Below are 24329 nucleotides of genomic sequence, written 5' to 3' on the forward strand. Positions count from 1 at the left end.
GAATAGTTCAGAGAATCTAAATATTGCTACCGAGCATATAGAGTAACATTTTCTCAGCATTTTTAGAATCTATCAGTTTGTGTCAGGTTTTGTCCTTGAAAGCTCATTCTATATATGTATTTTTGTTTGTCTCTAAGGTGCTACAGAACTACTCTTTTTTTAACGTTACAAACTAAACATGGTTATCCCTCTGAAACTTGTGTGTCATTTACATTCATGAAGATGCAAAAGTTATATCCTATTATACTAAAACAAATGTGAAGTAACCTGTATGCGTCTCACAATTACTAAGGCTTATTTGTTACTTATTTGTCTCAGCTGCCTATGAGGCTGTTTAGAGCTGTGGATACCTATTTTAGTTTAGTGCAGTCTTCAGGCAGTTAAGTTCAGGATTCTACAACCACAAAGCACTTGTATCCCCATATCACATATTTTTCCAGTGAAATAAGGGTATCTGTCCGGAAAATGTCAAACATGCTCCAATTTTATTCTTTACTAAATGCTCAGAGTACTTGAATTCCTGGAGGATGAAAATGCCATAAGAAACATTGTTTTTAATTTAGTAATAAAAATTTGAATTTATAAAACATTCAGTTCAGAAGCTATGTTTTTGTATTCTAGAAGATCAACTACGTGATGGTGCTGACACAGTGAATTACTGAGATGACTGGTATCAAAGGGATTTGAGGATGCTACAAAAAATAAGGGCCAAATATTGGGAGGTCACGAGCACCTGTAACTCCCAACAGGGGTTCTCAGGAACTGCTTGATAGTTCTCAATATTTGACCCTTTCTTATTAAGGTAAAAAGACAGTTCAAAAGTCTACTTACATCTTCATCTCTTTCCAACTCCAGACCAGCCTCCATGAGGTTGCCTTCATACTCCTCTCTGCGGAATCTCTTATCATCTTCATGATAATCCATGTGTGGTTCACTTTCTCCCATCTCAAGATGTCCACCCTTCCCAGGAAGTGGTTGATCCTGTTTGATGCTTCGGGCACTTGAGTCATTGTGATGAATTCGCCTAGCAAGTGTCCTACTTACAGAGGACTTCTTGTAATGGTAAACCAGGATGTAGTCCACTTTCCTCTTGCCATCTCTAAAATAGAGTCCATATTTGCAGTTGGCATCTGGATCCTGACACAGCGAATTTAATAACTGTGAGCATAGAGGAGGGAAGAAGAGTTATTTGCAGACATGGACACCAAATAAACCAAATATTAAAAGAAACCACATTCACACTGTTTATGCTCATAGGCTATGTCTACACAGCAGTGTTATTTTGGAATAACTGACGTTATTTCAGAATAACATTGTGCATGTCTACACTGCCAGCCTTTATTCTGAAATAATTTTGAGCTGGAGGACTTCTTACTTCAACTCCTGTAACCCTCATTTTACATCTGTTGTGTAGACAGTGTCACCAAAAGCCGAATTAAGCTATTTTGACTTCAGCTATGTCAATTGCGTAGCTTAAGCCGAAATAGCTTAATTTGACTTTAGCCTTGCTGTGTAAATGTACCCCTACAGAGCAGAGAATGTCCTTTCTTCAAAGCAGACCGTGAGAATTTGAGGGCTGCCATCTGTGCCAACAAAATCAGAAGTTTTGCAAGTTAGCACTTACAATTCTGTTGAGTGATGGTTGGCCTTTTATTGCTCAGAAATAAAGAGAGAAAATGACCTGCATTTTTCTAAATACCATCACTAGTCCATAAGTGAACTATTCGGTGGGTTTGATTTTCCCTCTTTGTAGGCTAATCACCAGTAAGATCATCTGTCATTCTTCACAAAAGACATCTGTGTTTTTAATTCTGATAAAAAGATTAATATCATGTGCAAACATTTCTCACTTCTTGTATCTATGAATGTAAATTTGCATCATCTGAGAGAGATCATCTTAGAGACTAAAAGGAGTCAGCTAGCTATGAAGTTGATGGAGCAAAAAATGCAACTGGCAGACAGGAAACCAGATTCAGTCCTTGCTTGTTTTGATTTTTTTTCTCTCTCATGTACAGGTACAAAATTTGTCTCATTGCAGTTTGATGGTAGAAAAGATATGCACTCCAGATTATAATAATTCACTGCAAATTAAAACCTATTTACACTGATGTTATGAGATGCAAGAAACCCTATTTCTGAAACTGCAGAGATAGCCTAACAGATACAGAAACTGCCAAAAGGAGCTGAAAGCATGCTGTCTGATTCTGGAAGAAATCTAGGATGAAGTTTTTTAGTCAGAGATATAGGCTGAAAAGAGCATTTGTGAGCAAAAGAAGCTGTTCCTGCTATTTGATTCCTTTTGCATTCAGAGATACAAGACTATGTACATTCTTTGTAAAGAAAGAAAACTGCATCAAAGAAATACCTAACTGCTACCAATTTCTGCTCCCAGCTGCAGCCAGGGCCCCAAACTTTGGCTAGTCACTCAAGTAAAAATGGCAACAATATGTAGCTCTTTTCACTTGATGATCTCAAACCTAGCCACTGTGTGAACTCAGTTTTGTTCCTCCAAATGTCTGCATCTACTCTTATGGACCCAGCAAACTTCAAGATGCTAAATCACTATTGCTGTGTTGCCATACTGCTGTTGTGTAAATAACTCTGCCCTGATGGGAAGTGGTTTCTCTGTTGCTATAGGAATTCTTCCTCTCTGATCCACAGTAGCTAGGTCAATGGAAGCATTCTTCCACTAACTAGCTGTGTCTACACCAGGGATTAGGTCAAGTTAGCTACAGTGCTCAGCCATGTTGACCTAACTTCAAATGTAAATGAGGCTTCTTTCTAGCCTTCTTTTTGTCTGTTCAGCTTCTTTCCCCTCTGACACCCACACCTGACCTCTCATAACACTCAGCAAAAGCTCCTGACTGCATTTGCATATTCTATGTGTTTTTACAGTTACGTTAATTGAAGGATATGTTCATACTCATTGGCTGGTCAGGTTTTAATGAGGCATATTACAAGGTTTGATCCTGCTCATATCAGCATTCACAGTTCAATACAGTACAGCCTACATGAGACTCAATATTAAGCTCTCAGGACCAGATTAAAATAAAATCCTTCAACATGTATGAAAAACAGGTAAATTTTGGTAAAAGGGGTCTTTGTTGGACTGGATACGGTGATCTAAAGAGAACTGATAAACACTTCAAATAGGAGCTAGTCTGGGGTGGCCAAGCAAAAGTGTTTCTTGTTTTACAAGCATAGTAATAACATAATTAAAAGGTAACAAGATATTATTTAAAAATGAGTAGTCCTATGGCACCTTAGAGGCTAATTATATATACATATATAAATATATAATCTCAAGAGCTTTTGTGGGCAAAACCCACTTCTGCAGATGAGCTTGCTGAGAAAGTGGGTTTTGCCCATGAAAGCTCATGATACTAATATGTATGTGTATAAGTTTCTAAGGTGCCACAGGCTACTCATTGTTTTTAAGGTTACAGACTAACTTGGCTACCCCTCAAAGATATAATTTATTCATTGTTCATTTGGTGATGAGGAAAGAACGCAGATGAAACCATTCCTCTCAGCATCCCCCTTCAAGAACACCATTTTGACATTCATTTTGCAGGGGGCAAGATGTGCAGATTTTGTGAAAGCAAAATATTCTGTGATAGAAAAGACTTCAGACTTCATGCCATCAAACCTTGTAAGTGCAACTGGCCATTCTCAGTAAGGTCTGGGAATTCTGGGGGACTTCATTAAGACCACCAGTTTCATTACATTGTGAAAAGCTTGTGGTCAAATGATGATTTTTTCAGTAAAATACAGTCTAGTCTAAAAGGTAAAAGTTAGGGCCTGATCCTAAGCTGCTGGGCGCCAACTATTCCCACTGAAGTGGATGGGACTTTCTAGGATTCTCAATATCTATCAGGGTCAATTCTGAAAAGTGCTAGGTATCTTCAGTTCTTATTGAAATAAATGGGCTTGTCTGTGGAAGTCACAAGGAAGCAATTTTCAGCTCCCAGATTCTGTGGCTCTTCTACACTGGATCAAGCAGATGGTTCCAGCAGATTAGAAAAAGTTGACACTCTTAGAGTATGTCTAGACTAAATCCCTCTGTAGAAAGAGGGATGTAAATGAGCCCGATTGAATGTGCAAATGAAGTGCGGATTTAAATATCCTGTGCTTCATTTGCATATTTGAGTCCGATTGCTGTTTTGAAAAAGAGTATTTTGAAAGTGAAACCACAATCTAGACGCGGTTCTTCTTAACCCCCCCCCCCTTTTCGAAAGAACCCGTGCTCCTCATTTTTTCAGGAGTACGGGTTCTTTCGAAAAAGGTGGGGTTTTTTTAAAGTACTGCATCTACACTGCAGTTTTACTTTCGAAATACCCTTTTTCGAAACAGCGATCAGATGAGAATATGCAAATGAAGCATGGGATATTTAAATCCGCACTTCATTTCCGCTTTTGATCGGGCTCATTTACATCCCTCTTTCAACAGAGGGATGTAGTCTAGCTATGCCCTTATTATAGCATGTACCCACAGGGCCACCTGACATCTGGAAATCATCAGAGAGCAGTGAACCATGGCCACACCATTTTCTATTCCCAGCACACCCTCTGTAATAAGGGGTTGCCAAGGAGGGCAAAAATGGGTTCACTTTCTGTTCCCTTTTAGCCATGAGAGCAGCAGCAGCAGGACAGATTGAATCAAAGAATCTGAACCAGTGGGTGATGAGCACTTGCATCAATTCTTACAATTGGGCTCCTCATTTGAAAACTCCATTTGTATTGTCCAATCAATCACTCTTTCTCTCTCTCTCGAGAACAATTCTTGTGGAAATGTCACCTTATACAAACAAATGTTATTCACTTAATGATAAATAGAATGTTTTAATTTTTTGTCATGTTTTTTTCCCCAAACAGCATGGTCAACACACTTAAAACCTATTTTATTTTAGAGAGTGCTTAATGAGCTGTAGTGTATGCGCTTCAAGTGGACAATACAGATGGTTTAATTTTGGAGTCATTCACTAGTGATTTGCTAAAGTTTAAGAATGACACCAGAGCTCCAAAAAAAGCACGGGCACAGTGCCAAGATTCAGAAGCAGAATGGGAAATGCACTGAGGACCCAAAAAAAGCAGGGAAATGTGCCAATGCTCCAGAGTACAAAGCAATATTGCTTCTTTCTCTCTGTCCCAAATGGAGTCACATTTGTAAAGCTTTCGTGCTCACATCATCATCCGGGGAGACTATAAGCATCAACGTAAGCAGCACATATGCTTATTTCATTTTGTAAGGACAGGAGAGAATCTAATTGATCTTAGAAATTAGAAAACATGGGCACCTCCCACCCCACAGCTTATAAATACAGATCTGATTGAATACATTTCTCCCAGGCATTGAGATTCTCATCTCTGTAAGGATTCCTGCTGAGAACCTGTTACCCCTCTCAGTTTCCTTCCCTCTCTCCCCCATCCCTGAGTCCTACTTACACTGTGATAAAACTGGATGGATTATAGACTTTAGGAGTACATAGATTTGGCCCCAATACAATTCCTAGACTATGAGGATAGCATGAAGTCCACATCTGATCTGGCAAGATGGAAAGAAGCTTGACAATACAGGTTGAAAAAAAAATATTGGTGCCCTTCTATTAAGCACATGTTATCCATCACTCATGGAGAATTGGGGTAGTCAATTAATTGAATGTGCTGGATAACAAAGCTTATTGCTGTGCCTCTGCCCCCCATCTGCAGATCCAGTTCAAGGCAAGCTGAGGGGGAATTAGGGACTTTCTGATGACATCAACTGGCAGTGCCCGCTGTCAGAAGCACCACAATGTCTGGCTGGACAGGAGGGAATCAGGCATGCATGCCTGAAGACTTGGTGGTAGTGTGGCTGTGGGCAATGCAGGTTAAAGTTTTCCAGTTAACAGAGTGCTGGATAACAACGTTTTTATTGTATATTTCTATAATATCAAGTCCTTTATGCACTTGGAGGAGAATAAACAGTTCTACATGGCTAGTATACCAGGAATTTCTTGTTGTAATGGTATGAAAATGCTAAGCAAATTCCCAAACCAATAACTGAATTAATCTGGAATTAAAATTGAGAAGCTATTGGTAGGCTATATCCTCACTTGATGTAAATCAGTGTAGTTATAGTGACATTTGAAATAAGTGAAGCTATAGTGATTTACACCAAAGCAGGATCAAGCAGCTCAATCTAGAGGAAAAACTAAAGGTACAATTCAGTTTTAAAAACGCAAACTTAGGAGGCTGTTCATGCTATTCCTCACTTCCAAGTCAATGCCAATTAAATATTCTCTCTCCATTGTCGGAGATAAAAAACATACTGCAAACAGAATAGTATCAGTTAATGTTTGTGTTCCAGGCCTTCTCTCCCTCTGTTCGCTTATCTATTAATATTATTATTAATAATAATAATAATAATAATAATAATAATAATTTCTAGAACAGTAGTCCTAGAAACCCTAATCATGTACCAGGATCCCATTGTACTAGATGCTGTACAAACAGGAGAAAAAAATACAGATCCTGTCAAAGAGTTTACAATCTTCTTTAAGTCAAAGACAGAGATAACAGATGGATACAGAGGGATAAAGAAATAATGATTAGTGCAATAGCAGTGGTAACACTACACCTATACACATTTTGGCCTTGTACATGTATGTAACATTACTGACTCCTTAACCACCTGGACATCTACATTATAACATTTAGAAATTACTCTAGTCATATTTAATGTACAAAACAATTTAATTTAAAAAGTAATGAAAGCATAACAAATGACAGTGAAAATCCATTCAGACAACAGGTATCTATACTGTAGGTTACTGGTGTAACATTATCAATGCAAGCAAATGTGTAGCTTTTGGATGTACATTTTTAGACATTTAAGGGCTGTCTTCAAATTCAAATGTCTCACCCAAATTCAAAAAGCTCCCACTGCTTTGCTGGTTTGTTTAATCTGGGAATAAGAAGCCCTTTATAGGATTTAGCTCAAATTACGATCCTGCTGTACACAAGCCAACACAAACCCTTTAAAGTTGCCTGTACTGTGGTTGGTGATAACTGTTCACACCCAACATCAACAGTGCAGAACTCGCACTATCCAAACCCCCAAACGCAGAGGAGTAATGGTTCTGAGAATGAAGGCACTTGAATTCCATGGTGCTGAGCAGGGTACAACACCCCAGAAGATAAATACCATTCAGGAACATCTCTACTCACTGTACTTTCATGCTGAATGTATCCAATATCCTCAATAGCTCGGATGTTGATAATGTGTATCCCCTTCTCCTCAGTTGGTAGAGAGGTGTATTTCTCATTCACCCTCATTGCAGTCTTATTCAGAGCCTCACCAAGATCTTCTGGCAGAAATTCTACCCTGTGAAATGTGCTGTCAGTGTCTAAAAGAAAAAGGAACAGGTTGCTCTAAACACTTTTATCCTAATCCTAGTCCCGCCCAGTGCTACTCCAGATGACACATTCTTGCCTTTCCCTGCCCCTGCCTTCCTTCTCTGTTCCCACCCTTAGTTTTGTGCCATTCCCTCTAAGCCTTACCTCTTATAATCCTGACTGTGCCCTCGGTTCTTTCCAGCTCTCTTCTGGATAGTTACTTATATTGCTTAATAAAAGCATGCTTAATAAAACTCGGGATTTATTTACAAAACGTCTCTTCTCAGCCTCATAGGGATTTGAATACGTTTTAGTTAAAAATAAATGTATTCTGCATATTAGCAGGTGAGTGCAGGTTGCATGCCACTTCCCCATTGTACACTAGATTCTCCTCCCCCCCCCTTATTTTCATTACAAGTGACTCCACATATTTTACCTAAAGGGCAAGGACACTATTTAGGGGGGATTGTTTTGTATACAAGGTCTGGAGGCAGCACAAATCCCAGCCCCAGGCAGAGCTCTTAATTATGTGAAATATGAGTTCTGCAGAAGTGCTGCTCCCAGTTTGTGCCTCAGAGGGAGGAAGTCAGAATTTTGTTTACAAAAAGAGGCAGGGTGATTAAGATAAGAAAAGGATGGTAATTGAATTAAGGACCAGGAAGTCTTTATATTAGCCTGTCAAACAGGAATCCTTCTGCAGAAGAGTGGAAGTGGAGGTGGGCAGTGTTGAAGACAGAACATAGGGGGCTCAGAATAAACAAATCCAAAAAGTTACATTCAGAAAAGAGGGCACTAAGACGGGGATTGGTGAAAAATAGGGGCCATAGCCAAGGAAGGGGATAGCAGTGGTATAGATTAAGTTCCCACTCTACCTATGGTACTTACATAGCCACATCACCATAGTATCTGAGCGCCTCACAATGTCTAACCTATTTATCTTCACAGGCTCTCTGTGAGGTAGAGCAGTGTTGTTATCCTCACTGTACAGAGGAGCCATTGGGCACAGAGAAACTAAAGGCCAACATTTCAAAAGGTATTTAAGCACCTAGTAAGATTTTCAAAAATGCTTGGAAAGTTATGTGTTTTGTAAACCCTACTAGATGCCTACCTGCAGCTTTGCGTTCCTAAAAACTTGTGAAACTCTGTATGTAAGGGTACTGCAGATAACAAGGGGATGCCACAGATTTGCAGGACTCTACCCATTGACTTCAATTCTCTTAGCAATTTTGAAGTATGTAAGATGTGAGTGACAAGCATCTCACAGAGAACTGACAAAACTGAAGAAAGAAAGTAAACAGTGGTGTGGGGCTGCAATCCTCAATCAGGCAAATTAACATTGCAGTCACTGAAGGTATTTTCCTGAATGGGATAGCTGGATTATGTGAAAGTTTGATACCACACAGCATTTACAACAACACAACATATGAACTAACTAATATTATGTTTTATTGCTGCATTTAAACTTGGGCTTTTCATATACATGTATATGTTGTGTGAGTATTAAATTATACATACACATACAGACCAGTACTTTAAGACGGAGTAAAGGTTAATGAAAAATAACCTCCTAAAAGACACAGTAAAATGTTTTAAAAATCATTTAAAAAATTATCCTTGCCCTGCCTCCCCCCAAGTTATTATTAGTAAGAGTGAGATAAGGTTGCCTGCAGCAACTTAACTGGGTGTTTTTATTACCATCAAATTCTAAACTGAATTTACACATCCTGCCTTTCTATCGTTTCAGTTGTTAACATGACAATGTTCTTGTGTGTATTTTTCCATATAATGTTATTGATACTTACAAAAATGTAACTAGCTTGATGTGGATAATCTAGGGATTTCTTTCACATTTTGATAAAGTTATCAAGAAAAAATTCTGTACCTCAATATATAGAACTATAGATTTTTGACTAATTACAGGATATCCTAATTTTATTGTGTTTTATATGCTGGAATGGAATTAGCATTTTTTTTTTCAAATTGACACCAGAAGGTTTTTAAAAACTTTTCTTTCTGGCTGCTTTAGTATGGACTTTAAATCATCCATATATTTCATTAAGTGTCTGGAGACAAAGTGTCCCTCATATCCAGTATGTTTTACTAAAGACTTCCTTGCAAGACTTAGAATCTCATTTGTCCAGATTCATTTAGTGATATGATTATCCTTGTATTTTGAGGGTTGGGGGAAGAGGAGTGTTCTTATACCCATTGCAATGAACAGAGTGGTTTCAAAATTCACTTAAAGGATAGACAACCAGGGCTAGCAGGTGAATATTATAATACCTTCCAGATTCCTTGAAGGCTAGATGAGTTCCACAAAGGACATTTAGGGTTTTTCTGCAATATAGGGTAGATCAACCCTGCAGTGATCAGTCCACAGGTGGTTGATTTAGTGAGTCTAGTAAAGACCCACTAAATTGACTGCTGATTGTTTTCCTTTTGACTCCGCTACTCCAGCAGAAAACAAGTAACGGGAGTCAACAGGAGAGTTTTTTCTGATGACCCCTTACCCCACACAGATTGGACCATACAGTAAGTAGATCTAAGCTACGTTGATTTGAGTTAGACTACTAACATAACTCTAATTGTGTAGCTTAAATCGACCTGTCTTCATAGTGTTGACCTGCCCTTAGGAATTAGTAGTTCCACTGCAGTGAAGGCATTGACCCAACATGAGTGGGGAGATGTGTACATCTTTGCATACTACTTGTGCTTGTCAAAGGTCAGGGCAGCTATCACTCTCTGGAACTATGGGATCCAGCTACTGTGATTCTTTAGAATTTCCACCACTTTCAGAATACTGGTGCACAGTTCCATGCTACTTTATATCTGCTATGCATTTCCCACACATCTTCAGTTTCTTGTCACAAGTATAGCAGGAACCTAAGCACTTCATCAGAACCTGGATGCTCAGCTCACACATGGCTTTAAGAGCTAAGATGACACTTCTTTTGCATCTGGGCATAGATCCCAAACCTTAGCAAATCACTAATGAATAACAAGTTCAAACAACAAAAGGATTTTGTTTTAGGAGTGTAGAGCTGTAGCCAAATCTGGATTTGACTAGGAAGCTCAATGCAACTTTATTTCTTGGAACATTAACTATTTTTATCTTTCATATGTACACACACGCATATGAAAAATATATACAGGTTGAACCTCTCTAGTCCAGCACCTTTGGGACCTGACCAGGGCCAAACCAGAGAATTTGCTGAACCACAGGAGGTCAATATTGTCTAGCAGCATTGCCAACTCTTTCACTGCCTACTGGGCTCTTAGTCTATGTCTAGACTACATCCCTATCAGCAGGGGGATGTAAATGAAGCACTTTGAAAGTGCAAATGAAGCCAGGATTTAAATATCCCATTCTTCATTTGCATAATCATGTAATGGCGCTCTTTCGAAAAAGTGCTTTTTCAAAATTGAAACCGCAGTCTAGACGCAGTTCGTTCGAAAATGGGGTGCTTTTTCGAAAGATCCTGTAAACCTCATTGCCGACAGAGGGATTTAGTCTAGACACAACCTAAGAGTCCAGTAGGCAGTGAAAGTGCCTAGATAACACTAGGCACCACTGCTAGACAACATTGACTTCCTGTGGTTCAGCAAATTCTCTGGTTTGCCACCGGTCAGGTCCCAAAGGTGCCAGACTAGAGAGGTTGTATATATTTTTCATATGCATGTGTGTACATGTGAAAGATGAAAAATAGTTGATGTTCCAAGAAACCTCATTGAGGTTTACAGGATGTTTTGAAAAAGCACCCCGTTTTCAAAAGAACCACATCTAAGACTGCGGTTTCAATTTCGAAATAGTGCTTTTTCGAAAGAGCGCCATTATGTGGTTATGCAAATGAAGCATGGGATATTTAAATTCTGGCTTCATTTGCATTTTCAAAGTGCTTCACTTACATCCCTCAGATGACAAAGGAACGTAGTCTAGACGTAGCCTTAGAAAACATTCAGGGGTAAATTTGAGCAAAATAGCATAGAACAATGAAAACCAAGACTGATGGCTGTAAACAAACTTTATGGGACTGTAATAAACATGGCTTCACCTATGATAAGTGGAGATCCATCTAACTAAAATAATGCTGGATCAGAGAATGCCAGATTAGAGAGGTTCAAAATATATTTACACACCCTACATGTATGAAGGTGACATCCCTATATTCCATTGCAGACTCCTAAGGGATGAATTATTCATTCTCTAGCTATGTAGTGTTCAAATGGCATATATTGAATACTACTCTGAATTTCTTGTGAGTGATAAAATCTGAGGGACTTCACTGGGAAATCTGAAGTCACCAGGAACATGAGAGTAGATCATTACTTCTTTCATAACTTAAAGAATCCATATACTTCAGAGCTTGTGAAATGTGTGTTTGTGAACTCACAGGTGTTTGTCTAGAATTATCCTAGAAATCTAAAATAAACTAAAATATAGCGGTGCAGCAAAATACAAGCCGGGATAAGGGCTTAAATAAAGAGAAAGGTAAAAGTGGTTAATTGAGCTCCATTTATTGTGAGGTTGTATTTTTGAACATAATGCATTGACCCTACAATGGGATACATGCGGAATCACAATGGAATGCTGTCCAGATGACTCAGTGCTATTGTATGAATTCAAAGCATCACCCGTCTGCCACTATATATTTACATCTGTGTTTGCACACCAGTAGCCTGGCAATATATGAAAGAACAAAATGTAAACGTAGAAGGTAAGCAACCATAACAATTCGTTTTATTATGACTACTAGAAAACATGGGAAATATGAGTGCTTTATGATATAATCTTATTTAGAACAAGTTTGCAGTTATTTTCTACTTCAGAATGTCAGAATATAATTTAATATTGGCAAGGTCCAAGCCATTTAGTTAAATCCCAGCTTGCATGTAATTAGTGAGTTCAAATTTGCTATTAAAGGTAAAAGCATTCTGGTGCAAACTATCACGTTTACTGTTTGGGGTACTGTTCAGAGTAGTAAGCATAACTGAATTTTAGTTTGAATGGGTTATACCACATGTTATACCACAGACCTTCCCTTTGTACTTTAGTAGCATTTAAATAATTATTTAAACCACTTTTCCAAATCTAGACTTTCCTTTATGTAAACTACTAAAAGATGTATCCAGTGTTCCTTGGGGCCCTAACTCAGTTTTTGTTGTGTGGCAAATAAAATAGTGGGGCTGGAGATAAAGTGTCCGGTATGCAGATAGGATTGAGGTAGCCCCAGGGAGAGAGGACTTTCTCACTGCAGAAACTTGGGGGCAGATAAGATCTCTCTCTCTGTGGCCGCTTCAGCTCCAGCAAGCACAGCCAGGGGAGGGGTGCATGTTCTCTGGGAGAGGCAGGACCAGGTGTGTCTACCCCTTACACTCCTCACTTTGGCTGGGGAATGCAGCAAACTGTGCACTTTCCCCTGTCAGGGCAGGGGCAGTCCTGGACAGGAAAGTTGCCTGTCTCCATCCAGCCCCTTTTACCTGTTTGATGTTTCTGTCTCTTTTCTGTATGGTTTTATGAGAAGCACCCCCAATTCCAGGCACAATCCCATTTTCCTGATATAACTTAAATCAAGATAAGGGTTTGGTTGTAAGAGGAAGCTACAAATTGAATTTGGTGGTCCTAATTCTTACCATTTAGGAGGGAGGAGAGAGACTGATAAACAGACAGATTAATTCACAGATGCATATACAAACTCAAATATATAATAGATATGGATCTCGATTCCTATTATATTTTAAACATACTAAACACAATGTTTTCTCTGATTTGGAAAACATTTCCAAAGGTATTTATAGAACTAATCAGTACATATAGCAAAAACAGCATGCTAATGCACTCACTCTGTAGAATCAAAGGCATAACCTAGTATTTTTTTCTTAGGATGATGAATTTTATGGAAAATCCCCAACTTCACTGTCTCTTTACCCGATGGTCATACTCCTAGGACATCAAGAAAGACCATCACAGCCCTTTCTGTTGGCGTAATCAAAACACATTACATGAAATACGTAAGAGTGTCGCTACAACTACTGCTCTCTAAATGGCCAACAGAGAGAACCAATAAACCATTTCTTCTGTAGCCTCACCCTTGCACCTCATTAAATCTACATGTATGTAGCATATAGTAAAATACGGTACTCTCTCTCTCACCAGCCTTGACCACATATGAATTATGATGATGTGGTATGTACCTGGCAAAACAACATTAGAACAGCAATTTCAATGAACTGGACATGCACTTGTACAGTCAACATTACATTAGGCATAAACGCCTTCTATTACCTATGGTATTGCCAAGCAATTCCATTATTCATTTATATCCACGTCTCTATACCCGTCACAATTAGTAGAGAAATATAGGTTCTTCATTTGTATTCATGTCTCTTTAGGGAAAAATCACAATCAAGATTCCTGTTACAGAGTAATTGGTCATAAAAATTGCTTTTTCTCAGCAACAGTTCTTTTTTTGGCAGCAAGCAGTATAGATTGGGAGAGGAGGACAGAGATGATAAAATACTAATATAGACCCTTGCATCTCTTTCTCTCTCCCCCCTCTCTTCCTCCACGTTTAGGAAAAGAAAATAACCTCAATGAAGGCCAAATATGCACAGAATGCAAGCTTGGGGATGGATGATGAGACTGGAGCCAAATGATCAGCATTTTCCCCTTCCCAATACAGGTTTGTGACCCTCCACCCCCATCTGAATGCTGTGTGGTGGTAATTCCATGAATAGATTAAAAAAGAGCTCAGACATATATGATATCCCCTAGCAGCAACATAGAAATCCTACCTGAAAATCCCCTGGACCTTAGGACTGGTGGTTTATATATTATTTTCATTCTGCAGCTCAGATGGAGGGTCAGGTGCAAGCATAGTATCTGATGAATGTCTTCAACATTTTGAGGTGAGCTATGCTTAGTAAGATGAAGAGGTATGTTCTCCATGGGGTGCACTGCACCCTACGGAGTTTTCCTTTGGAGCCTGAGACATCTTTCCCAAAAGAAATGACGTGGCAGAATCTCCAATGGTCCTCAGCTGAAAAGTAGTAGGAGAGGGCAAAAACAATATGGGCATTTTGTGGAGGATCCTGTTGCTTTGCTTCTTAAGAAGCAGGTGTTTCTTTCCCTCTCCCCAAGAAAGCATGGAGAAATGTTTCAAACAACACAATCACATATTTGATCAAAAGTCAAATCAAACTGAACTTAAAACTTCTTAGATCAGAAAATATTTAAATCTGTATTGCTCGAGTTCTAAAATCTTCGCACTTCTCTGAATACCTTTAAGTTTAGAAATTTCCAGAACTCAGACAGAGCCTTTGGGCACAGCCCTGAGAGGATTGGGGCATAAACTGCATAACTGCAGCAGCAGCCGCCTTGGGACACTGCAATCTAGACTTCCGAGTCAGGATTTCTTTGCTTCTGGTTTGTTCTGGAGGGGAAGGAAGGAAGTGGCAATTTGCTGATGATCTATAATGGCAGCAAGTTCTCCCCACCCCTTTACCTCCTGGCGCACATATAGAGAAACCTGTACTGGCCAGTGTGTGAGGACTAACCAATTCTTAGCTACCTGCTCTGATGTGATCTTTGGACTCAGAGTCCAGGCAGGCTGCCCCAGAATACAAAGGCAGTGTGGTCCAACTTAGCCCCCTGAATAATTACATTTGAAATATAGTGTTCTAACACCTTTATTCCAGTGATTCTGCTTCTAAATCTGACACAAAGTTTCATTTGCTATTGTCCCACAAATCTTTTGGGGTCCACCAAACAGTTGTCCTTAGGGCACTATCCACTGTTGGAGGCTGCATTTTTGTGGTGGAAAGTCAACTCAATCTTGTGCTGTCCCCCTTCATTCTTAGAAAAAAATGGTGGATGGATTTCCCTGGTCACTTCCATAAAGTGAATGCAACAAGTCAGCTGAAGTCTGCCTAGATTAGAAGAAGATGTGTGAGTGCATGTTTTCGGGAGGAAGGCCATGCAGGTAATAACCAGTTCTGTCAAGTGAACAGTCCTCAGGGAAAGAGAGGTATTCATTTAACTTAACCTTCCTCCCTCCCCCAGAAGACACCAGTTGCAATGAAAACAAAAAAAGTTAAAGAAAATAATTAAGCACTGGTCAAACATCATTGGTAAAGCATTGCTGCAAATCACACACTTGTGTGAACCAAAGAAAAATGAGCCTGAGAGAGGAATATTATGAATAACATGATCAGAAGAGACAACAGTGATTCTGAATCATCCCCTCCCTCCCTTGCAGTATTGTAAAAAGCTAATTGGGATAGTGAGGGAGAAAAGAAGTTGTTACCCCCAATTAATTCCATCCCTGTTGAAAATATTTGTTTCGCTTTGTTCAGACTTTAGAAACATGACTTAAGATTCTTATCCAAATTGTCCTCTTAGTTACAAATGGATTATCATCTTGTATGAAAATTTGGAACTCATTTTTGTAATACTCCCTCTGAAGTCAAAGGGGGAGGAAGCACCTATGCGAAGGACTTCAGATGTAAAATAAGGACAGAATTGGACCCCCTGGCTGCACAGCAAAACAATTAGTTTAAATATTTTAGTAATAAGCACTTATGGCCATTTAATAGTCTCAGACCACAAAAGAAGCTTTCATTAGAATCAATGGAAGATCAGCAGGCAGACTGAGTGTAACATATAACTCGCAGTAAAGTGGGTTCAAGGCTGAGTACCTTGAAGTCACCCTGACTAATGTTAACAAATCATTGCAGATACCCGCATGAAATGTTTCTCAGGGAGAATTTAACTGAATATTTTTTTATGTATTCATTTTTTTTGTATTTAAAAATTATGCTTTAAAGAAAGTGGCTGAAACGGAAGTTTAAAATCTCAGTAGTTCCCAACACGCATTAAAATCCAACACAGGAAAGCATATAGTTCTGCCAACCTTGGCATGTACATAAGGATTACAGTCGCAGGTCAAACAAAGAATTAGTTTCATTGTGATGTAGGAAATATTGGCCTGATTTCTACAGGGGTAATGCTGTGGAGAATTTAAAAATCACGAAGTGATTAGCAGTAAAAATATACAGGGTTTTAAAATAATTGTTTTAAATTGTTTTCTAGATCTTTCCCAAAAGAGACTGTGGTATTGAAAATTTATTATTAGACTCCTTACAATTAACGCTCCATGTTTATCATTATTTATTTTCTTACAGCAGTATTCAGAGACTCCAAACCTCATCAAGTCCCCATCGCGCTAGGTGTGTACAAAACATTGTTAAGAAAGCTGCTTGCTAGTCTGTAACAAATCTATTTATTTGCCACTTGAACCGACTTCCCCCTTTCTAGAGTCCACATTTGGGTTATACTACACTTCTGTCTGCTATTAATAAAAATAGCTGTTTCAAAGCAGAATTTTCTGGGAATCTGACTTCCACGGCATGTCTTTGGTGAAGATAAAAGCAGGATTCTCCCTCAACACCCTTTCTTTGTCTTTATTTTTCTGTTTACCTGCAACATTAAAAGTGACATGCTGTTCTGTCAAGGTTTAAACTAAGCTGAGACCAATATTCCCTCCAAACTTGATCCATTCATGACCTCCTCTTTCTTTATACATTTTAGTGCTCATTAAAATAACAGTAACTACCACCACCAACACCTGGATAAACAGGAAACTGAAATCCCCTCCTTATCTCCAGGACAAGTACAGCAGGGGTAGTGTCAAGGAACACTCTGCCACCTCTTCCCACCACTGTGCCCCATTTCTGATCTATGGTGAGAAGAGAGTTCAGTCTCCAAGTAAAAACTTTACTGAAAATACCAACAAAAATATCCATGCTTGGCAAATGGTGCTTTTTTGAGACATGGACACTATTTTATTAGGAACTGGTCAGATAGTAACTTGTTCAGAGATTATTACACTCTCCAGTAATCATTTACCCTTAAACATTAACATCCCTAGACTCCAGTGAAAATATTGAATTAATTTACTTTCTTGAAACTTTTATTTTAGTTTCCCCTCCTTACTCTGTTTGCCAATGGCCAGATGCCACCATTAGTTACATTAATTCAGCTGATAAGTGAAGGCTGCAACAGAATCACTAACTGATCCAGCAAGCAGAGGACTAGCTGTAATAGGTTACTGATCTACCCCAAACTTAGATTAATGATTTCAGCAATATTAACATCTTCCGTAAATGTTTTTGCAATTATGTGAAATCTCAGCCTGTTGATGTTTGTGCTATGTAGTGCACTATAGAACTGATCATGCTTTGAACATATTTTAAATTTGGCCAAAACCAACCCCAAATCTTCACAGACTACAATTATGTGACCACAAAGGAAGACACACATCTATCCGTTTTTTAAAAAGTGGAACAATATGTATTTATGGGGACACAATTTTCCTCCATTCTACAAGGTATGCTTAGAACAACAGTTTTAAACACAGCTGAAGTACGAAGAACTGCAATTCCACGAGCTGCTACTGCCTTTTCAGACATTTTCAATATCTTACACTAGAACCCGATTCTGTAATCTAAAGGCCCTCGGCTCCCTGGAAAGTCAATGGGAAGGAAAGAAAATTAAGCACCTTGTGCGAAGACAGTTTCAAACATTGGTTTACCTATATTTACCTCATGGCATGAATGTATATCACTCTCTCTGTAGGCCTCTGTAAGGAATGGAATGTCCCCTAAAGGATCATGCATCAGCCTAAAGTCATCAGCAAGGATTTTAAAAAGTCTTCAGCAGTGATACTTTCATTTTGTTTTTAAAGTTGAAGGTACAATATTTGCAATATCATAGTCCAACATTTGAAGGTAAGTGCAACCTGACATGATATGCATAAAGATTTCACAGTTTAATGTGCGAAAGAGAAGCCATCTTACCATCTTTTATTTTGCAGTAAACATTTGAGGTGAGATTTTCAAAAGTACCCAAGTAATTTATGAGCTTAAGTGGTATAGAAGGTCAACAAGACCTGTGCTCCTAGCCCACTTAGATACTTCGGAAAATTCCACACCTTGCCTTTAAAAAAGCCAAACCAAAATAAACTGTATGTTTCTATTAGCAAAGATACATATATTTTGGATGAAGGCTATTCCACTCCCCCCAGATAATTAGACAATATGAAATTTGTCTGCTATCAAAAAGTGGTGGGCTATTTCAGATTTGCTACTTTATTTTACACACAATATTAATTGTTTCTTGGGATGCAAGCAATCTATTTGCATGACTAATTGAATAATTTGCATAATTCTTATGATCTGTGTACCCCATATTTATTTATGCTTCTTTAAGACAAATAAAAGAAACAGAGGTCCCAATTCTGTTACCATTATACTGACACGTGTGGGATAACTCCAGGCAAATCATTCTGTATTTAAATCTCTGCTACTGAGAGCAAAATCACTGGAATCCCTGCAAAATGATCCCAATCCTGCAATCCTTACTCACAGGAGTAGTCATCCCACAGTAGAAACACTAATCCAGGAACCAAGCCCTGCAACAAACCTCGTTGCCAGCTCTGTTCACACATCTACCTTACTGACACCATCGTAAGACCTAATCACATCAGCCATATCATTAAAGGTTCATTCACCTGCACATATACTAACTTGATATATGCCATCCTGTGTCAGCAATGACCCTCTGCTATGTACATTGACTAAACTGTTCTGTCTCAATGCAACAGAATAACTGCACATAAATCAGACAGTAAGAATGGAAGCACACAAAAACCAGTGGGGGAACATTTTAATCTTCCTGGGCACACAGTCAGAGACTTGAAAGTTGCCATTCTCAAACAAAACAACTTCAAAAACAGATTTCAATGTGAAACTACTGAGCTGGAATTCACTTGTAAAGTTTACATCATCAGAGTGGGTCTGAATAAGAATTGGGAATGGCTCCCTTATTACAGTACCGTATTTTCCGGCATATAAGACGACTTTTTATACTAAAAAACATCCCCCAAAAATCGGGGGTCATCTTATACGCCGGGTATAAACATACTGTAGCTTCAGCTACATACAGAACGTCCCTGTGCTGATACTGTATGTACCGCGCTGAGCCAATCCCGGCAAGCGGTGTATTCTATTAATGCATACAAAGCCTGCTCGGATTGGCTGAGTCAGAGAGGCGGACTATTACAACCTTTGCCAACCTTTGCAGGCTTCGTATGCATTAATAGAATACACCGCTTGCCGGGATTGGCTCAGCACGGTACATACAGTATCAGCACAGGGACATTCTGTATGTAGCCGAAGCTACAGTACTTTATTACTGCACATCCAGCGGCCTAAAAGATTAGGGACGTTCTGTAAGTGGGTGGTAGAAAAGACCCCATCATGGCTCCAGCAAGAAGAAGGAAATTTGAAGCCAATTTCAAGCTGAAAGTTGTAAACTTTGCCAAGGAACATAATAACTGTGCTGCTGCAAGTCAATATGGAGTAACAGAAAAGATGGTCCGAGACTGGAAAGCAAATGAAGATGCATTAAAGAGTATGCCAAGTAGTAAGTGTGCATTAAGAAGAGGCACCCCACATTGGTCAGAACTTGAAAAGCATGTAGCAGACATGGTGCACGAGCAACGTCAAAATGGTTATGTAGTGACATGAAACAAAATAAGTATGTTTGCACTTCAGTGGGCCAAATCTAACCCAGATCACAGCAAAGGATTTAAGGCCACTGTATCCTGGTGTACTAGGTTCTTGGAAAGGCATAATCTGGTACTGCGGCAAAAGACCAAAATTGCACAAAAATTACCTGCAGATCTCGATGGCAAAGTAAGTCTTTTCCATCGATATGTAATACAACAGCGCAAGAAACATGGCTATGCGTTAAGTCAGATCAGAAATATGGATGAAACTCCTATGAATTTTGATATGGTTGGAAATAAAACTGTTAATCCAAAAGGTGCAAAAACAGTGTTAATTAAAACAACAGGACATGAGAAGTCCAGTTTTACAGTGGTACTAGCATGTACAGCTGATGGCGCCAAACTAAGACCAATGATTATTTTTAAAAGAAAAACAATGCCGAAAATCAAGTTCCCTGTTGGAGTTTTTGTACATGTGAATGAAAAAGGCTGGATGGATGAAGAAGGGGTAAAGCTATGGCTTGATAATGTATGGAGTAGGTGACCAGGTGGACTTCGTCAAGAACGTAGCCTACTGGTGTGGGACATGTTCAGGGCTCATTTAACTACCAGCACAAAGAAAAGGCTGGCAAGAATAAACACAGATGCGGCAGTTATTCCTGCAGGATTGACATGATTGGTACAGCCACTGGATGTGTGCCTAAACAAGTCATTTAAAGATCGCATTCAAGAACAGTGGAATAAGTGGATGGTTAGCGGCGAAAAGTCATTCACAAAAGGAGGAAACATGCGTGCGCCACAATTGGATGTTTTGTGTAACTTTGTCATAAAAGCCTGGAATGATATTGATGCAGAAACAGTGATCAAGTCTTTCAAGAAGTGTGGCATATCCAATTCTTTGGATGGTATGGAGGACGACTTCTTGTGGCAAGATGAAGGGGAAGCCAAAGCTGAAGCCACACCATCTGATTCGGAATTAGATCCATATGATGACTGTCTTACAAAAGTACCACAAGATGTCATTGATGAATTTATGATGTCAGAGGATGAACATGATGAGGATTTTGAAGGATTTTAAGTACCGGTAAGTCAAAACCATTTTAATTAAAATTATTTAAATCAAATCTGATGTTATTAAATGGTGTTGCCTCGGAAGGGGGGGTAGTCTTATACGGCGAGTATAGGCCAAAACCTATGTTTTAACTGGAAAATTAGGGGGTTGTCTTATACGCCCAGTCGCCTTATACGCCAAAAAATACGGTAAGTTATTTTCCACTTTAGCTGTTCTCACCGTATCATCTATGACCACTCTTACTGAATTAGCCCTCATGTAACACTCTCTTTTCTGTATCCCCACAATCTGTTTCTTTTTCATTCATTTCATGAATCTAACAAAATGAGTTACAACTCACAAAATTCTGTGTCATAATAAAATTGTTAGTCTTTAAGGTGCCACGGGACTCCTTGCAGTTTTTGCTGAACTTGTACAACTGCAGGTACAAACATTATTACTTCTATTATTTTAGCATCTGGAGGCACTGAGGGCTCCATTGTGCTACCCACGCAATAAGAAACAGGCCATGCCTTAAAGAGTTTACAGTCTAAGGTCCTAGCCCTGCAATGACTTATGAACATACTTACACACTGAGATTTTTGGGAACAAATCACTGCATAAACTTAAACACATACATCAGTACTTGCACACTGGAGGCATTGTTTTAGCTATACATTTTATGGTAAATTACTATACTGTGCACTGCCATCTTTTGAGTCTCTACAGAAGCATATATGTTACTTAAGTTGTGGCAAGCATATAGATATGGTCTAAAGGCTACTTAGCAATGTTCCATATCTAAATGCTGCCGTTTCACCTTCTGCTGTGTTACCGTCAGATCTCTCAGTCTATAAACAGTTGAACTGGATCTGTTCTTGACGGGGTGATTTACACAACACCAATAGTATGTACTGCAAAATGGAGTGGACTGATTCAATACATAGCCAAGAGAGTTGTTACCAAACCAATTCTTCAACATGCTGATAAGAAATTTTGTGCTGTGTGAGGTGGTATCTTTCATGTGAAGTATAAAAACAAAATCTGGTAGTTCTTAAAGATCTTACAGTTTCACCTAAATGCATTCATCTTCTTCATTCCCTGTCCTCAATTATAATGCAGTGTTACTGTCTGATGTTAATAAGCTATTACATTTCATTGGTGGGTGAAGGAATCCTTTTCTCTCTCTCATTGACAAGGTGAGTATGGTGCATAATAATAAGAAATAAAGGTGGATAGACTCATTAGGTTTCATATCTACCCAAGATGGTTGCCAATAAAGCCTTTACTGAATTGGGATTTCACAACGTCTGTTGGTATGGGAGGTAGACTACATAGGGATAACACATCCAGATAACAGGCCTTATTCTCAAGGATGTTATGAGAGATCTGAGTACCATAAACATCCATGCACTTTAGGAGGGTGTGGTCTACTAGCCAAGGAGGAGGGCCATCCCTTAGCCTGCTAGTGCACCAGTTGGATCAGTGGCATATACCATCTAAGGAAGTAAGCTGCTTCTATTTAGAGTTCCTGGGAGAATCCCATCATGGTGGAAAAATTTTTGGAGCACAGAATTCAGCTGTCAGCATACTCTGAACTAGGAATGTAATAATGTAGTCGATTAACTGATAAGCCAAAGCTTATTGTTTAATGCTATAGACTACACACATTTCCTTGCCAGTAAGTTTTTTAGCAGGCTGGCCAGCAGCCCAGCTCAGTCTTGGCTTGTGCTGGGTCCAGGACCTATTTCCGCTGCAGCTCTGCATTTAAAGTGTATTAGGAGCTGGGCAGCCCGACTCGGGTGCGGGAGCTCAGGCCTCTCCCTGTTTTTTAAACTGGCTCCCCGCCTGGACCAGCTTCCGCCTGGCACCCCATGCTGCTGCCTTTGATACAGAGGCAGCAGCACAGAGTAACAAGGGAGCTCTTTAGGAGTGGGGCCGGAGTGCATTGGCAGCTGGCCCCACACCCAGAGACTACAGAATAGTCGAGCAACCGATAATTCATGAGATTAATCGACTATTCAATTAACCGATATTTAACACCTCTACTCTGAACTTTCAGTGCTGGCCAGAGGCAGAATTTGAACTTTGAGATCCTCAAGGAATACTGGCTGCTGAAAGGCATACTAGAAGTGCAAAGTATTATTAATTTAATAATTAGTCTAAAATCACAAATTACTATTGAAAACAGCCCATAAGATATATTTTGGCCCTCCCAAGGAACATAAACAATGATTATGCAGGCTACAGTAGGCTCCATAATCAGAGTCTCATCCTTAACAAAGGTCTATTATATTACACTGCAGATTGGCAGATGAAATAAACACACCTGTGGCATTAATTACATCATGTTGTTATCTCAAAGATTTAAAATGGATTGAAATGCTTCCAGAAATAGCTACACAATGTGTTCCCTTAAAGTCTGGTTCAAACTAAATACTTTCCAACATAAGCTCCTTGTCTTGGAATTGCAAGTGTTACTACAGTCAGGGAAATGAATAAAGACAGAGGGCCAGATCACCCTCTCCAGCAGTAAAGTCAATCTGAAGATACAGTGTTTGGGAATTGGATAGGATCCTTTTAAAACAATAGCTGTGTCTTTGCTTTCTACACAACATTATGAACATGAAGTTACCACACAGTCAGATTCCAAGTAACCATGTTTACTAACTACACAAACATACAAGGCCTATCTATGCATGTGCACTGCTATTCTGTCAAATTCAGGAGGCTTCAGTAATAGTAGACAGGGAGTCTCATAAGAAAGCTCACAAACAATATGAAGAGACACTACCCCATTCATATATACTACAGAAAGGAAATCTCTAAGCGGTTCTCTTCATGGAATTTCTTTTTGATTGTTCTATTGGCCAGCTGGAAATTGCAGATATTATCACTGTTTAAAAGTAGTCTCATATCTTATTTCTGTAAGCAGCCAGTACTAGATGCTTGAAAGAAACAAAATTTTATAGCATGGTTGAACTTTGAGTTTGCCTTGTAGCTTACTCATTTCAGGATAAATTGGTTATCTTATTCAATTTTTTCTACAGAACACCATGCAGAAAAAAAAAAGACCTGCAACTAAAGGAACTCTAGCAAATAGAGACTGGTTATAAGATGTTCTAGGATCTGACAACTAGAGAGAGAACAAAAAAGAATGCCACGTGTTCAGTGTATCTATATATCCTTAGAAACCATTATAGTTACCATATCATTCTTTTTTCCCATCAAAGCTCAGCTACAAATGACTTTATGCAGTAGTGTTCTGAAAAAAGGGCTAGATTCTGCATTTCTTGTGCAGAACAAATCTCCTGTTCATCCCCTATTTTAAATTTTGAG

At 39.0% G+C, this 24329-nt stretch overlaps 1 protein-coding gene and 1 long non-coding RNA gene across 10 annotated transcripts in view; one reads left to right on the top strand and one right to left on the bottom strand.

The window, feature by feature from the left end:
* Positions 1 to 24329, bottom strand: part of ANO1 (anoctamin 1) — a 134218-nt gene that overhangs the window by 67137 nt on the left and 42752 nt on the right. For all 9 annotated transcript variants that reach the window (XM_014574588.3, XM_025185664.2, XM_014574590.3 and 6 more), the window contains 2 exons: positions 7206 to 7384; positions 832 to 1158 (listed from right to left, as the gene is read on the bottom strand). In XM_014574588.3, coding sequence (XP_014430074.2) covers positions 832 to 1158; positions 7206 to 7313 — 435 coding nt within the window. In that variant the 5' untranslated portion in view covers positions 7314 to 7384. The remainder of the gene's footprint in view (positions 1 to 831; positions 1159 to 7205; positions 7385 to 24329) is intronic.
* Positions 8309 to 16685, top strand: LOC112546125 (uncharacterized). The gene is made up of 4 exons (XR_003089749.2): positions 8309 to 8406; positions 13947 to 14053; positions 15231 to 15352; positions 16554 to 16685. It is a non-coding gene; the product is annotated as an uncharacterized LOC112546125 (long non-coding RNA).

This window comes from Pelodiscus sinensis, chromosome 4, assembly GCF_049634645.1.
Source record: "Pelodiscus sinensis isolate JC-2024 chromosome 4, ASM4963464v1, whole genome shotgun sequence".
NCBI classification, from domain to species: Eukaryota; Metazoa; Chordata; order Testudines; family Trionychidae; genus Pelodiscus; species Pelodiscus sinensis.